Source organism: Chelonia mydas, chromosome 28 (assembly GCF_015237465.2).
Source record: "Chelonia mydas isolate rCheMyd1 chromosome 28, rCheMyd1.pri.v2, whole genome shotgun sequence".
Lineage (NCBI taxonomy): Eukaryota > Metazoa > Chordata > Testudines > Cheloniidae > Chelonia > Chelonia mydas.
This window is the reverse complement of record NC_051268.2, coordinates 6,734,607-6,751,628: the sequence shown is the minus strand read 5'-3', so window position 1 is coordinate 6,751,628 and position 17,022 is coordinate 6,734,607. Positions and strand designations below refer to the sequence as shown.

At 47.1% G+C, this 17,022-nt stretch overlaps 2 protein-coding genes, 1 long non-coding RNA gene and 1 pseudogene across 5 annotated transcripts in view; 2 read left to right on the top strand and 2 right to left on the bottom strand.

Annotated features, from left to right (window-relative positions):
* The window catches only part of LOC102934530 (zinc finger protein OZF), a 1,287,564-nt gene extending 1,275,666 nt beyond the window's left edge, over positions 1-11,898 (top strand). Inside the window, exons 4-5 of the mRNA XM_043537286.1 lie at positions 7,267-7,380; positions 7,733-11,898. Coding sequence (XP_043393221.1) covers positions 7,267-7,380; positions 7,733-9,135 — 1,517 coding nt within the window. The 3' untranslated portion in view covers positions 9,136-11,898. The remainder of the gene's footprint in view (positions 1-7,266; positions 7,381-7,732) is intronic.
* Positions 1-17,022, top strand: part of LOC102934537 — a 1,094,240-nt pseudogene that overhangs the window by 35,820 nt on the left and 1,041,398 nt on the right.
* LOC102933291 (zinc finger protein OZF) overlaps positions 1-17,022 on the bottom strand; it is a 1,218,290-nt gene that overhangs the window by 313,879 nt on the left and 887,389 nt on the right. The window lies entirely within an intron of this gene.
* On the bottom strand, positions 6,329-7,815 carry LOC122463959. The gene is made up of 2 exons (XR_006287757.1): positions 7,675-7,815; positions 6,329-7,301 (listed from the first exon to the last, which is right to left on the bottom strand). It is a non-coding gene; the product is annotated as an uncharacterized LOC122463959 (long non-coding RNA).

Sequence of the window (17,022 nt, the reverse complement as noted above, 5' to 3'; positions counted from 1 at the left end):
TTGCAATTTAAGCCTATTGCTTCTTGCCCTATCCTCAGAGGTTAAGAAAAAACAATTGTTTCCCCTCCTCCTTGTAACAACCTTTTACATACTTGAAAACTGTTCTCATGTCCCTTCTCAGTCTTCTCTTCTCCAGACTAAACAAACCCAGTTTTTTCAATCTTCCCTCACAGGTCATGTTTTCTAGACCTTGAATCATTTTTGTTGCTCTTCTTTGGACTTTCTCCAATTTGCCCACCTCTTTCCTGAAATGTGGCGCCCAGAGCTGGACACAATACTCCAGTTGAGGCCTAATCAGCGCAGAGTAGAGCAGAAGAATTACTTCTCGTATCTTGCTTACAACACTCCTGCTAATACATCCCAGAATGATGTTTGCCTTTTTTTTTTTTTTTTGCAGCAGTGTTCCACTGTTGACTCGTATTTAGCTTGTGGTCCACTATGACCCCCAATCCGTTTACGCAGTACTCCTTCCTACGCAGTTACACCTCCAATCACTGCTCTGATTAACACATATCTCTTAAGTGCTAGTGTGGACATAGCCTTTGTCGGTAAAGCTTTTGTCGGTCGGGGTGTGGCCAGCGCTCTGTTGGCGGGAGACACTTGTTGTGGGTTTAATGATGTCAGTGGGAGAGCTATCTCCCATTGGCATAGAGCAAGTAGACGGGAGACTTTCTTGCTGCTATACAGTCTGTAGTGTGGACTTAGCCTAAGATAAAAGCGGCAAAGAGTCCTGTGGCACCTTATCGACTAACAGACGTGTTGGAGCATGAGCTTTCGTGGGTGAATACCCACTTCGTCGGATGCCTGGAGTGGAAATTTCCAGAGGCAGGTATAAATATGCAAGCAAGAATCAGGCTAGGGATAACGAGATTAGTTCAATCAGGGAGGATGAGGCCCTCTTCTAGCAGTTGAGGTGTGAACCCCAAGGGAGGAGAAACGGCTTTTGTCATTGGCGAGCCATTCACAGTCTTTGTTTAATCCTGAGCTGATGGGGTCAAATTTGCAAATGATCTGAAGTTCAGCAGTTTCCCGTTGAAGTCTGGTCCTGAAGTTTTTCTGCTGCAGGATGGCGACCTTTACATCTGCTATTGTGTGTCCAGGGAGGCTGAAGTGTTCTCCCACAGGTTTTTGTATATTGCCATTCCTAATATCTGATTTGTGTCCATTTATCCTTTTACGTAGGGACTGTCCCGTTTGGCCGATGTACAGAGAAGAGGGGCATTGCTGGCACATGTTGGCATAGATTACATTGGTGGACGTGCAGGTGAATGAACCGGTGATGCTGTGGCTGGTCTGGTTAGGTCCTGTGATGGTGTCGCTGGTGTAGATGTGTGGGCAGAGTTGGCATCGAGGTTTGTTGCGTGGATTGGTTCCTGAGTTAGAGTTACTACGGTGCGGTGTGTCGTTGCTGGTGAGAATATGCTTCAGGTTGATGGGCTGTCTGTGGGCGAGGATTGGCCTTAATGTTCTTAATGTTTCCTCTGAATAGTGTGGGGGTGCCTCAGTTTCCCCTAGGCAGTTCTTAAGTATCTAGGTGGTGGGATAAAGGTGTGTGATTGTTGCAGAGCCCTAGTGTGATGGTGTCTGCACAGAGAATGGCCAACACCCTGTCTCCTGGCAACTGATGGCCTGGGCCCCTCCCCTGCAAGGTGCCAACTGAAGGTGTGGGAGAACAATGAGATCAGGTGACCTCCTGGCCCGGGAAAGAGACAAAGGCCAGAAGAGGGGCTGGAGAGTTCAGTTTGGAGCTGGCTGGGGAAATGGAGGGGGGCCCAGACGGGGCTCTGGCCTCCCTGGCTCCAAGATGGACCTGACTCAGGGGTCCTGTTTCCTGTACCTACAAGCTCTGGTTTGGACTGTGTTCCTGTTGTCTAATAAACCTTCTGTTTTACTGGCTGGCTGAGAGTCACGTCTGACTGCGGAGTTGGGGGGCAGGGCCCTCTGGCTTCTGGGAAGCCCTGCTTGTGCGGACTCGCTGTGGGAAGCGCACGGTGTGAGAAGGGGATGCTGAATGCTCCCAGGTCAGGTCCAGGAAGGTGGAAGCTGTGTGAGCTTTTTGCCCTGGAGACAGTCTGCTCACAGAGAAGAGGCATGGTCTCTAAGCATTTTACAGCCAGGCTGGGCTGTGACCTTCTGTTCATGAGACAAATCACACTGCCAGCTTGCCGCCACGCTGGAGGATGCAGGGTGTACCTCTGTACAGCCAAATATACCTCCACATTCCATGATCTTACCTCAAACAGGATCCTGCTGTTTATTATTTTGTGTAAATTTCCTCTCTTGAAGATTTCACAATCTCTTCATTAGCATTTGGCCCAACATACAAACTGGGACACCTCCCCCATCTGTCTGTCTGTCCCCATCTGTCTCTTGTCTGATTCTTAGACTGTCAGCTCCGTGGGGCAGGGATTGTGTTTTTGTTCTGTGTCTGTAGAATGTCCAGCACAGTGGGATGATGGTCAGTGGCTGGAGATATGAGCATTACAGTAACAGAAATAATAAATACCAATCCTTGGGAGAGTCCAGGCAGGGGGAGGGAGGGTGTTGGAGAGCAGGGGTGTGTCCAGGCGGTGGTAGGCTGGTGGGGAGTAGGTTTGGGGTGGAGAGTTCCTGTGACCTGGGACGTCTGGGGGCGGGGGAAACAGACGTACCATGACATAGGTCCTGTAGGGAGTTGTGATGCAATGGAGGGCTGGACGAAATGAGGAGTTGGTTTCAGCGGGCCTGACCCATTCAGAGCACCCCAACTCACTAATGTCTTAAACTGTGCAGTAGAACATCCGAGTTACGAACACCTGGGGAATAGAGGTTGTTCGTAACTCTGAAAAGTTCGTCACTCTGAACAAAACGTTGTGGTTCTTCTTTCAAATGTTTACAACTGAACATTGACTTAATATAGCTTTGAAACTTCATTCTGTAGAAGAAAGATGCTGCTTTTAACCATCTTAATTTAAATGAAACTAGCACAGAAACTGTTTCCTTTTCGTGTCCAATCTTTTTTTTAAAACTTCCCATTTATTTTGTAGTAGTTTATGTTTAACACAGTGTGGTACTGTATTTGCCTTGTTTTGTTTGGCGGGGGGTGGGTGGGTGTCTTTGCTGCTGCCTGATGGAGAACTTCCAGTCCCAAATGACATGTCGTCAAGCAGTCAGTTCGTAACTCTGGCGTTCGTAACTCTGAGGATCTGCTGTTTTTAAAAGGCAGGCTGTGGCTGCACTAGAGATGCTCTAAGCCAATGGCAGAGAGCTCTCCCATTGACTTAATTTCTCCAGCCCCTGGAGCAGCAGTAGCTATGTCGGTGGCGAAAGATCTCCCACTGGCATAGCATTGTCCACACCTGCACTTACGTCTGTGTAACTTCTGTTGCTCAGGGGGGCAGTTTATTCACATCCCTTAGTGACATAATTTATACCAATGTGAGCTGTAGTGTGTACCTAGCCTAAGATAGTAATAGAAAGCTAATGACATCATGTTCATTAATATTGCGTAGTGTATGTCTGGAGGACAAATGCAGAAGTACAGACATTTTGGGGATGCTGTTCTTAAAGCACGGCTGCCAGCCAGGGCTGAAGTTACCCCACCCTAGACAAAGACAGGTGGTTCTGCTACCTTGAAGGCACATTCAAGGTACATTAAGAGAAAATGGGAATGCAGTTTACATAAAAGAAACCGTCAAACTATGCAGAGGTAATCACTCAGCATCAGGTAGGAGAGGATATCGCAGAAACAGGCCAATTTACATTTTAACAAACACCAGCAGGGGAAGAAACCAGCATTGAACTTCCTTCATTGCGAGACTCCAGGCCTCCTTCCTCACAGCTTGAATGCCCTTTACTTTGGAGGGGAATCTTCATAAAACTCCCTTTCAGAGGTTCACTGAACTATACAAAAGAGAGGCAGAGACTCCCAAGTTATCTTTCATGTAAGAAGACAAAGGAGCCAAGCCCTTTCGACTTTGGGGGAGATACGGAGCAAGGGGGTGCTCTGCCCTCTTGCTGGAAAGTAGTATTGTCAGATTAGTGAAAAATTTCAAAGTCCCCCCTTGGCCACCAGGTCAACCCCGAGGAAAAGGGCTGAAAAATTTTCAAAGTCCCTGCTCGGCCATCAGGTCAGCCCCATTCAAACTAATGGGTTGACCTGATGGCCGGTTGTCTCACGGATGTCCAGAAGGGGTCGCCCAAAGTCACCTCTGCCGACCAAGGGAACCGCAGCGTCAGACAGGATTTCAGGTTGGTCCCGCTGAAACGGGGGGTGGGATTTTCGACTTTTCCATTCGGGCCGGAGGTCCGAACGAGTCCGTCACGGGGCCGGGGGCTCGCCCTGCGGCTTCTTTTGGGGCCATGGGTCCCCGGTGGAGGAAGCCAGCGGGGGAGCTGGGCACCCGCCGCCCACACCCTTGACCTCCAGCTGTGACCATCTGACTTGGAGGAGCCAGGGGCTGAGGGGCGACCAGGGACCTCCCCCCCCCCCCGTCTCCCGTCTCCCGCCCTTCTTCCCCAGAAAAGGAGAGAGCTGGCTCAGACTGGGAAAAGCTGCCTACAACACCTGGGATTCCCTGGCGGTCACCCATCCACGTACTAGCCAGGCCCGGGATGGTTTACCTGACGGGATCGGGGGCGTTCGGTCCAGTATGGCCGTAGGCACCCGGCTTCGCACTGCCTCATCCGCTTTCCCTTACTGACTCCCAGGCCTGCTGGACCAAATCCCGGGCTCCCCCGGTCCCCCCGCGTCACCTGCCGTGCAGCAGGGCCCCCTGCCTCAGGTGGGCCCAATCCTTTTTTCCTTTTTTTGAGCTCCGGGGACTGGCCTGGCTGCCGGAGCTCCCTCCCTCCCCCTTCTGGCATCGGGGAAATTTTTTTTCAGACTTCCAGGGGCCCGATCCCTGTCCGCGGCGTTGCGGGGCGGCCGGGGGCCTTCTCTCGCTGAAGCCGTGGACGGCGAGACGCTCAGCCACCAGGTCAAACCCCGAGAAAAAGGGCTGAAAAAATTTCAAAGCCCTCCTCCTCCTTCCCCCACCCCCTCGGCCACCAGGTGCAAAGAAGCCTTATTATTCTTGTGAATGGTCCAGGAAAAAGTAGACATTGCAGAGCACGTGGTTTGGGAAAAATTCAGGAGTGGATGTGTTACTATCTCTGACAGGTGTATAGCAGGCTGGTAGAATCCAGAATGTGCCGGGGTGTAAGAAGCAGGCTGCTGGAGTCAGAGCTGCTGGTCCAGGGTTATTTATCTCACGGACATTCAGTGTGTCCTTGAATGCTGGTTGGGAGCATCCAGACAAGGAAGCTCCAGCAACAGAACATTTCAGATCACCCAGGATTACAGATGACACAACTCCGCACTGGTCTGGATTGCCCCCCAGGATGTGACAGTGGCCCAGGATGGTAGTGAAACATCTTGAGTCTTGCTCCCCCAACCCCATCTGCAATAGCCACAATCTCTCTTCTCTGCAGGCTCCTTGGATCTTGGGGTCCATCATTCCTGAAGTCACCTGGCCTGATCCTTATTTTTCACATTCTGCTTTTCCAGATGAATGTGTCTGTTGCTTCTGATTTCCCAGTGTTCTCCACAGCCAGGGATTTTCATACTCCCTCCCATTACACTGGGCTCACTAGATTCCCTGATGCCGCAGTATGTGCTTTCCTGACCTCGAATAGTGCTGAGATCCTGCATTCAATGATCTCCCTGCCCTTCCTGTTCCTTACTGCACAGAACCCCACCAGCCCATGCTGGCCATTCCCAGCTTCCCCAGGACTCTCGCATTGTCTCTGGACCTCTCTGTCAGCAAGAAGCAGTGCCAGGGAGACTTGACCTCTGTCTGGAGTCTTCAATTTCTGAGACATGGATTTACCTTCTCTGTAGTTTAGAACATAAGAACGGCCATACTGGGTCAGACCAAAGGTCCATGTAGCCCAGGATCCTGTCTTCTGACCTTGGCAATGCCAGGTGCCCCAGAGGGAATAAACAGACAGGTTATCATCAAGTGATCCATCCCCTTTCACCCATTCCCAGCTTCTGGCAACCAGAGGCTAGAGACACAATCCTGGCTAATAGCCATTGATGGCCATTTTATACTGCTTTGCTGTAAGAACAGCCACTCCTGGCCAGTTAACACACTGTGTGCAGCATGTAACTCGCTCTCAGCCGCACAGTGTTGGGTGGTGCTAGTCAGCCACTTGTGAATTATACTGCAGGAGAACACCTGCAAATTCGCTAGTCCCAGACTTTCCCCCTGGCACTCTCCAGCACATTACTAAACAATACAAGGTCATATAAAGTCTGTCACTTCATCAATGGAAAATGACCTTTAACAGGTTTGTTATCCCAAGAGGAGTTTCTCACAAACTTTAATCCAAACACGCTAGTTATATAAAACAATAAAACAACTTCATTAACTACAGAAAGAAAAGATTTTAGGTGACTACAAGTAATGAGGAATAAAAGTCAGGATTGGTTACAAAAGAAATAAAAGGTAAAATGCAAACTAACGTCTAACCTAAGCTAAAACAGATTCACAGTAAATGTGTTCCTCTCGCTATATGCTGTGACAAACTGGGTTTCCTTTCAGCCAGGACCCTGCCTCCCCAATTTCAGTTCTTCAGGAGTTGTTGTGATGAGCAGAGAGAAAAGGGGAGAGATACTCTTAAGCATTTTCCCCACCTCTTTTTCTTATTCAGTCCTTTGTGCTAGAAACAGCCTCATTTTTCAGCTGAGTCATGGTGATGGGCTGTCTGCTGTGGATTTGAGCTTCAAGCCGTCCCTGAGATGGAATGTAAATTTCTTGTTCACACCTTCCCCCTGCTGGAGAATGGCCGTTTAACCAGGTGATAGCTTTGCTGACTCTGAGGAACTGGTCTCTGGCTGTTCTGCAGAATTCTAGCATTTTTTCAGAAACATCTACAGTAAAATCTCATGTGTTTACATACACAGTGTTGCTACACATATTTTAACAGGACAATAAAGTTCAGCATATATTCAATTTCCAAATTTTCCCTAACAAGACATACTTTGTACAAAATATATCATAATTTTGCAAAAGAGTGAATATACGGTTACAGACTGTCACAGTATCTGTCTGTGTGTGTTCCCAGCATATATGTGAATAGTTCAACCTCTCATAAGCAGGGTGTTCTACACCTTTCAGAACCTGGAGAGGAGGCCCTGTGATTTCACTGGTTTACTAAGCACTGAGTTAAATTAATAATTATTTTTTATTACAAAGTCTTAGGAATTCACCTGATGTCGTTTGTTTTCTTTCATCTGAGCAGGGTTTCCAGTTTCCAAACCTGATCTTATCTTCCAGCTGGAACAAGAGAAAGAGCCATGGGTCCCAGACCTCGAGGGTTCAGGGGAAAGAGAGCTCCTGAGACGTCCTTGCGCAGGTGAGGAAATATTAAACTAACTCAATCTGTAAGTGCCTGATGGAAAAATCTGGGATACCCTACAAAGACCTTGGGAGCTCTCTGAGTTCAGGAGGATTGTCCCCAGCAGATGGTGTATCCTCAGGGCATATATAGCTTATGGCTTCCTACAGATCCTAACTGACACATATCAGTGGGAAGCTACTGACAATTTGGATTTGATATGAAGGCAGAATTGATCCCCTCCTCTCTCCCTTTTTGGGGAAGAGTTAGGGGAATTCAGTTCCTGGTTTTTGACATCTCTCCAGCACTTACTTTGGTTTGCTTTTTCCTTTTCCATCCCTGTTTGAGGTTTCTCTCTCTGTCCCAGCAGGTGATGCAATGGTGAGTGAGAATGAGGAGCAGAAGTCTCAGCAGGAAGATGCTGCACAAGTTGCACCTCACGGAATATTATCGAAAATAACCAGAGGGAACATGTCCAGGAATCATGAGCAGGGAAAAATCTGTGAGATTCAGCAAAGACCAGAGGGAGAGCAGGGAAACCAGCCAGGGGAGAAATTTAATAAAATTATTTACTGTCGGGGAACTCACAAGGCCCTCAAAGAAACCACAACCCAGCAGAGAATCCTGACAGGAAGGAGGAAGAAAAAAGACACTGAGTGTGGGGAAAACTTCAGTGATGGCTCAGCCCTTATTAAACATCAGAGAATTCACACTGGTGCGAAACCCGATGAATGGTGTGAGCGTGGGAAAAGCTTCACTGAGAGCTCAGAACTTACTGCACATCAGAGAATCCACACAGGGGAGAGGCCCTATGAATGCTCTGAGTGTGCAAAAACCTTCATTCACAGCTCACACCTCAAGACTCATCAGAGAATCCACACAGGGGAGAGGCCTTATGAGTGCTGTGAGTGTGGGAAAACCTTCAGTCGGAGCTCAAATCTCATTAGACATCAGACAATTCACACGGGAGAGAGACCCCATGAATGCTCTGAGTGTGCGAAAACCTTCACTCACCGCTCAGACCTCAAGACCCATCAGAGAATCCACACAGGGGAGAGGCCTTATGAATGCTGTGAGTGTGGGAAAACCTTCAGTCGGAGCTCAAATCTCATTAGACATCAGACAATTCACACGGGAGAGAGACCCTATGAATGCTCTGAGTGTGCAAAAACCTTCAACTGCAGCTTCCACCTCACTCGACATCAGAGAATCCACATGGGGGAGAGACCCTACAAGTGCTGCGAGTGCGGGAAAACCTTTACTCACACCTCATACCTTGCTAGACATCAGAGAATACACACCGGAGAGCGACCCTATAAATGCGGTGAGTGTGGGAAAGCCTTCAGTCGCCGCTCACACCTCCATACACATCAGAGAATGCACACCGGAGAGAGACCCTATAAATGCCGTGAGTGTGGGAAAACCTTCATTCGCAGCTCACAGCTCACGAGACACCAGAGACTCCACACAGGAGAGAGTCCCTATGAGTGCACTGAGTGTGGGAGAAGCTTCTCGCAGAGCCCAAACGTTGCTCAACATCAGAGAATCCGCACACGTGAGAAACCCTATAAATGCAGCGAGTGTGGGAAAAGCTTCAATGAGAGCTCAACCTTATCAGACATGAAAGAGCCCACAAGGGGGAGTCGCCCTATGAATGCCGTGAGTGCGGGAAAAGCTTCACTCGGAGCTCAGCCCTTAACTATCATCAGAGAATCTGCAAGGGAGCTAAACACCATAAAAACCTCTAGGGCTATCCCAACACTTGTTCTTTAATGCTTTTGCTAATTCCCACATAGTAACCTTTAAAGCTGTTTGAACCGTTTGCATCAGTGTTATCCCTCAGCTTGTCCAGACGAGTTGCCCATTTTTGTCTTTTGCAGCTCTCCCTTTTTTGAGGTGGACCCGGTTGTCCTTTCTATCCACTCCATTGTCCCAGGAGTAATGGGAGTTTGTCTCTCCTTCCACAAAACAAGGAGCATCACATTTATACCGTTCCTCTTATTGCACTGTTGTTTTTAGAGTCACCAATGATAGATTGTATCATTCTCTGTTGTTCTCACATTGCTCTGGAGTGTGCTCAACGGCATTTGAGGACCTTTTCTTCAGTTATAATGTATTTATATATAATGAAGAGAAGCAGGGGCAGGAAAAAATTGTCACTTCAGCCTCTGTGACACTGGAAGGAGATGGGGTGACTCAGTGGTTCCTTCCTTCCCGAGCACTCCAGAACGGTTTCCTCCTGTCTGAGGCATGTAGAGTTTATCTTCTTCGCATTCTATCCCTCCACCTCTCAAAGTGTCATGTAATGCAGTGTTCTCAGCTGTCTGTGCTTGGAGACGATGCTTTGATTTCTTTAATCCTAAATCAGAGTCACTATGACTAGAGATGAAAGTGTCAAAGACCTGCAAGAGGAATTCAAATGGAACCCAAACACAGTGTGATGATTTGGAGTTTGAATTCCAGTTTCCATCTATTGGCAAAGCCACTTGGGGTGTTTTTTTCCCTCTTATGAGGACGTTATATTGCTAAAACTTTTGTAAGTAATGTAATTCAGTAATGAGACGGAGCTGAGTGCAGCAGGTTTGAATGGATCAGAGGAGAATGTGATGGGAGAATCTATTGTCCTAATTCTGAATCCTGAGATGTAACCTGCTCTGGAATTTCACTTGATTCTTTCATTTTCATGTAGTCTGCCTCTTTGTGAGGTGGGTGTGACAGTATGCCCCATATTCTTCATGGAAATATTGTTATAATTATAGCATATCTAAGATGTATTTTATGCAAGATAGGTCATGTGAGGTACCATTGGAAAGGTTATGATGTACTGAATGTGATTATCCTATGTATGCATGTATCCTTTTTGTATCTAAAGTTAGGAATATCGGCTATACATCTGTACTACAAAAGTATCTGCACCTGGGGAACGCCCACCAGACAGAATGCAATCAGTCAGGATTGGCCATTAGGAAGAACAATTTGTCTTTGAAGATGCTAATCTCCCACCTTTCTGAGAAGCTTTTCTGGCATGCCACAAACAACCTCTGACTCATGGCTGTTTTGACACTGCAGGGTCATGTGATCACATCACCTGGTACTGGACTCCATGATAGAATACCAGTGTTTTTTCCACTGCGGGGGGAACCACACTCAAAAATAAAGGGTTCTCGCCATATGTAAAATCTATTTAAGTCTGGGGAGTGGCTTAATCAATGTTCATTCTTCACTGAATCCCTGCCCAGGATGACTGCTGGAAACATCTAAGAAACAAAGACAAAGGGCGGGGGCGGGGGGGGCAGTGCAGAAGGACTGAGCCCAGGCTGGGAAGGTGTCTCGCCTGTGAAAGAAATACCTGGAGTTTTAAGCTGCAAGCAAGAGCAGCTTGCCTTCAAGAAGCTCTACAATCTCTCTAAAACAACATTTAGGGTGAGAAATTACTACTTGTAACCCATTTCTTCAGTATTAAGCTTAGCTTGTGTGTTTGTTTCATTTGCTGGGTAATCTGCTTCGATCTGTTGGCTATCCCTTATAATCACTCAAAATCTATCTTTTGTAGTTAATAAACTTGTTTTTGTTTTCTCTAAAACCAGTTATTCATAGCTGGGAGGTGTAAAAAGCTGTGCACATCTCCCTCCGCATTGACAGAGGGAGTGAATTTCATGAGCTTACGCTGTACAGTGCAAGACAATACAATTTTCGGTTTGCACTCCAGGGGTGTGCACGTGAGTATCTGGGCAGTGCCTTAGCTGAAGTCTTCCCATGCAGTGCTGATGTCAGTGTCTTTCTGCAGCTAGGTGTGCCCCTGCCTGTGTGTGCTGGAGGACACTTGAGGGCCTGGCTCAGCAGGACAGTGTAAGGGAGCCCAGGCTGGTGGAAAAGACGGGCTCAGTGGTACCCCAGGATATCAGGTGGCACCTCAGAGTGTGGGGCAACCCGTCACAGTGGGTTTCTCTTTCCTGAAGGCTGCTTGGTCAACCAGTTGGATAGTCATTTAGTTTGACAAGATGTAACTCAGCTTTATTGGAGACTTAGAGACAAATGACCATTTTGCTAAAGTCATTGTTTCTTGCTTTAGCTTTGCTTTTCCTCCCATCCCTCCACGATGACGTGGAGAAAGTTCAAGTGCAGTTCAGTCAATAGGAGAGAACTCTCCCATTTACTGGACATGCTAACAAAGAAAGGATAGTGATTAAAATCTCCACTGGGAAATAGTGAACAAGAGCAGAACCCCAACTGACTGGAAGAAGTGCATAGGATCACAGTGCAGTTCAGTTGTTTAAGTCAATATTGTCTCAAATGCTCTGAGGAAGGAATTCCACCCTAAGTGATTTTGAACAAGGCAAAATGCCCATGTGTTTGGTTCCCAAAGCATTTGTAACCCAGGCCTTACAGAAGATCTCTCCTAGCTAATCCTTTGGTATGGGAAGTGCTGCCCTTTATGATGCAGATGTTGAGGAAATAAAAGTGGGGTTTTTGTTGAATTTATCCTTTGTAGGTGCTACAAATGTGTATAAAATGAAATCAGTGTTGAAAATGTAATAGTTTAAGAAAAATAGCCATTTTTTAGTAGAAATGCCAACCCTGGTAACTAACAGAGATTCTGATCCAGGCCTGTATCAAGTCACTAGTCTGGACCGGTGCCACCAAATTAAAGAAAATAGGGCGCGTTTGGGGAAGCCGTTCTGCCTTAGCACTCCTGAGATTTGGAGTGGTTTGGTAAAGGATTCTACTTCAGAGAAGCGTAAATATACCCTAGCCATGGCCAAGGATTCGGAAAGAAGGGGGGGTAGAAATAGTACACATCCAGTTCTTGGTTTTCACCCAGTAAAGGACGCTATGGTGACCAATGGCCCAAGAAAAACAAAACAAAAACCAATACAACTTTCAATTTTCCAGTATAATTCAGGTGATCACATAATTAGTCTCTTACTCTTTAACCCATAGGCCAGCCTGCTGGCTTGCTTTATGATATCCTGCCTTTATTTATTGGTTTGATGGGATCCCTGGGGTAAAACCTGGCACTGTGGGACCACTGTGCCTCCTTAACTCTCCTGCCTGGGTTCTCTCACACAATACTATGCCAGTGACAAGCAGCAAACCCCGCCAGGCACTGTGATCACTCAGCCGTCGGCATGTGGAGCCGAGCACCCAGCTAAATTGCATGAATGCTCCCCGACCCACTCATGAAAAATACGGAGAGGCACCAGCCAATCACCTCAGCCCCCAGCCTTACACCCCAGAAACATATCGTCTTACACTGCTCAAGGCTCCCTTGAACAGTGCAAGCTCATTAATTAATTTGGCACTTCTTCTAAGGAAAGTGGATATGCACCAGCCTCTGTAACCCGAGCAGAGATTCCCCCAAGCACTTCAACCAAAACCACACTGGTTTAGGTAAAATATAAAAGAGATTAATTAACTACAGACGGATTTTAAATGACTATAAGTAGCAGACATAGAGACTAAAATTAGTTACGTAAGAATAAAAATAGAAACATTCTAAATTCTAACTTTAACAGACTAAGCGAGATTTGAATGAAACAGTGTCTCACCCTAATAGACGTTACAGGCAGCTCACAGTTCTCAATACTCAGACTGAACTCCCTTCCAGCCTGGGGCCAATCTCCCTAGTTCAAAGTCTTTGTCTTCCAGATAATCTTCCAGGTGTTGAGACGGAGTAGGGGGAAGAAGCTAAGTGATTATGTTATTTTCCCTCTTTTATACTTTCTTCCAGCTGCTAGAAAGTTCCTTGCTGTGACATCGGCTAGGCTGTCCCCATTACGTATGTGCCCTCTCTAAGGAGCCTCTGGGAGAGTAATTCTTCTTAGTGGGCCATCAACGCGTCTGGCCAGCGACAGCTTCTCCTTTGTTGCAACCAAAAGGCTGGCTCTGAATGTTTCCCACCCTCACAATGTATTTCAGTAACACATACAGCAGTACTCCACACTTCACATACAATGATCGTACCTACAATTCAAGAAGATATTAAGGTTTAACAGACCAAGACTTTTAAATCGATACCTCCCAAGGCATGCATTGTACAAGACATGTCCATCATATGAGAGTGGTGAATATGGGGATTCCAGCGTGCTTTGAGGTGCAGAGTATTGCGCGCCCGCTCCCCCCCGCCCATGGACACATTGCCATATCGGTGGGAGAGCTTCTGCGAGTGACAAAGCTACCGCCTCCTGCGGAGGTGGATTCCCGAAGCTGACGGGAGAGCTCTCTTCACTAAAGCGCTAGAGCAGCGCGGTTATACTGGTGCAGCTGTGCCGATGCACCATTTGGAGTGTAGACGAGCCCTAAGACGCAAAACCATAGGATCAGAACTCTCAACGTTTGTGTATCCTGCCGTCTGCAGTTGGAGCCCGACATGTTTATTCCCTGATTGGTTACCATCATTACCACAGCATGGTAGTCCTTGTTACCCAATCAGGCAGCCAGTTTGGGATTCACGGGGAAGGAATGTCCCCTGAAGGTGTCTCTCTCTTTGCCTCCTGAAACTTTGGATCCAAAGAATGAAGGATGATTCTTCCCATGGCATCTTCTGCGACTGTAATCAGTGACACTGAAGTAGGGAGTCGTGTTCGACAAGTTTCCTTGGGCCATTGGTCACCATAGCTTCCTTTACTGGGTGAAAACCAAGCACTCGGCATATACAATATCTCCTTCTTTCCGAATCCTTGGCCTTGGCTTGGGTACGTTTACACTTCTCTGAAGTAGAACCCTTTACCAAACCTCTCAAAATCCCAGTAGTGCTAGTGCAGAACAGTTTCCTGAAACGTGGCCAGTTTTTCTTTAACTTGGTGGCCCGGGTCTAGGCTAGGAACTAGATCCAGGCCTGCACCAGAATCTCTGTAAGTTACCAGAGTTGGAGTTTCTATTAAAAAATAGCTATTTTTCTGCAGCTATTTAATTGTATACACGTTTGTAGCACCTACAAAGGGTAAATTCAAGAACAACAAAAAAAACCACTTCTATTTCCTCCACATCTGCATCGTAAAGGGCAGCATTTCCCATAAAATAGGATTAGCTACGAGAGATCTTCTATAGGGCCTGGGTTACAAATGCTCTGGGAACCAAATATAAGGGCATTTTGCCTAGTTCCAAGTCACTTACTGTGGAATGATCTCCTCAGCTCATCTGAGACAATATTGACTTAAACCAGCAGTTCTCAAACCGTTTTGAGGGGATCGCCAGGGTCGGCGTTAGACCCTGGACTCAAGCAAAAGCCCCGCTACCTGGGGTTGAAGCCAAAGCTTGAGGGCTTCAGTCCCCCCGCCGTCAGCAGGTCTCGGGCTGCAGCTTCATCTCCCCTGCAGAGCTCAGGCTACTGCCCTGCCGCCTGGGGCTGACGCACTTTGGCTTCCGCAGAGGGGGTAGGGGTCATGTAGAAAGTTTTGTTGTCAGAAGCGGGTCACGGTGCAATGAAGTTTGAGAACCATGGACTTAAACAGTTGAACTCCACTGTGATCGTCTGCACTTGCTTCAGTTCGTTGCACAGTTTGGGGTTTGCTGCTGTTCACCATTTCCGAGTGGAGATTTTAAATCACAGCTGTTTGTTTGTTAGCATGTCCAGTCAATGGGAGAGTTCTCTCCTGTTGACAGAACTGCACTTCAACTTTCTCCATGTCATCATGGAGAGGTGGGGAAAAAGCAAAGCTAAAGTGAGAGGTAATGACTTTAACAAATGGTCATTTGTCTCAAAGTCTCCAATAAATCTGAGCTCCAGCCTGTCAAACTAAACAAATCTCCAGTTGGGTGACCAAACAGCCTTCGGGAAAGATAGAAACCCACATCGCAGAGAGGTAGTCGACATGAAAATGAAAGTATCAAGTGACATTCCAGAGCAGGTTACATCTGATGACTCAGAACTAGGACAGGAGATTCTCCCATCACATTCTCCTCTGATCCATTCAAACCTGCTTCACTCAGCACTGATTTTTGGAGAGGTGGGACTCCCTGGAGCGGGAAGTGGGAGAGGGGGTTCTGGTTCCACATGTATATCAAGTCCAGTTCATGTTTCCTTTCTTTTTCCTTCTCCTCCATTTCTTTACCTTGCAGTTCCAGGGCCCTTTGGTGCGCAGCTTCTTGTCTGGCATTCTCTGCTTCAATCTGCAGTCACTGCAACTCCATATGTCTTCTGTGTTCTTTTCCCCTCTCTTCTGCCTGTAGTCTGTACAGCTCCAGCTTCTTACTAGTTTCACTTCCATGCAGTTTCCTGTTTCTTTCTCCCTACTTCCCTTGCCCGAAATAAGCAAACAGAAAATAACTGGTAACTTCTTTGACTGATCTTCAGCCACTACATTTAAAACTCACATAAAATCACCACCAGTGTCTCAGAGCAACAAGCCGTGCATGTGATCCTGCTCAACTGCGCCACTGTGATGGGTTCCCCCTGGGGTGCCACCTGGAACTGGGGTATCGCTGAGACCCCCTGACCCACCAGCCTGGGTTTCCACTCACACTGTACTGCTATGACAAGCTGCCAAGCCTGCCAGGCTTCACCCTGCACTTCCACCAGTGCACATACAGGTAGGGACACACCCAGCTGCAGCTACATACACACGGGTTCTTTAACTGGTCCCTGCATGGGAAGGCACAGTTAAGGCACCTCTCATTTTCTAAGGCACGCAACCTCCTCTGGAGGGTAAACCCAAAATGATACCACCTTGTGCTCCACAGAGAACTGTACAGCATAAGCTCATGAAATTCACCCCCTCCCTCAATGTGGAGAGGGAATATAGAACAGCTTTCTGCCCCAAGTTATGACTTCCATGCACTGATTTTAGACAAAACAAAAACAAGTTTATTAACTACAGAAGATAGATTTTAAGTGGTTATAAGGGATAGCAAAGAGATCAAAGGAGATTACCTAGCAAATACACAAAACACAATCTAAACTTAATATACTAAAGAGATTGGCTATGAGTAGCAAAGTCTCACCCTAGATGATGATTTAAGATGGTTGCAGAGATTCTTAAGGGGCCAGCTGCCCTTCCTTGCAGCTTAAAAACCACATGTATTCCTTTCACAGGCTAGAAACCCCTCTAGTCTGGGTCCAGCACTTCTCCCCCAGTTCAGTCTTTGTTCCTTAGATGTCTCCGAGAGTCTCTTTGGATAGGGAGTCAGTGAAGAATCCTGATGATGTCACTCCCCTGCCTTAAATATCTTGCATATGGTGGGAACCATTTGTCTCCAAGCTTGGTTCCCATGCCTTTCAGTGGAAAAACATTGGTATTCCAAGATGGAGTCCAGTACCCGGTGATCTGGTCACATGACCCCCATAGTGTAATGTGACCAGTTTCATAATCCCATAGTGTCATTCCAGAGGACATGCTTCCATGCTGATGATGCTCGTTAAAAAAATAACGCATTAATTAAATTTGTGACTCTTTTTTTAATGACCGTCATCAGCATAGAAGCATGTCCTCTGGAATGGTGGTCGAAGCGTGAAGGGGCACACAAATGTTGAGCGTATCTGGTAAGTAAATACCTTACAATGCCGGCTACAAAAGTGCCGTGTGAACACCTGTTCTCACATTCAGTTGACGTGCATAAGAAGCAAGCAGCATTATCACCTTTAAATGTAAACAAGCTTGTTTGTCTTAGCGACTGGCTGAACAAGAGGTACGACTGAGTGGACTTCTAGACTGTAAAGTT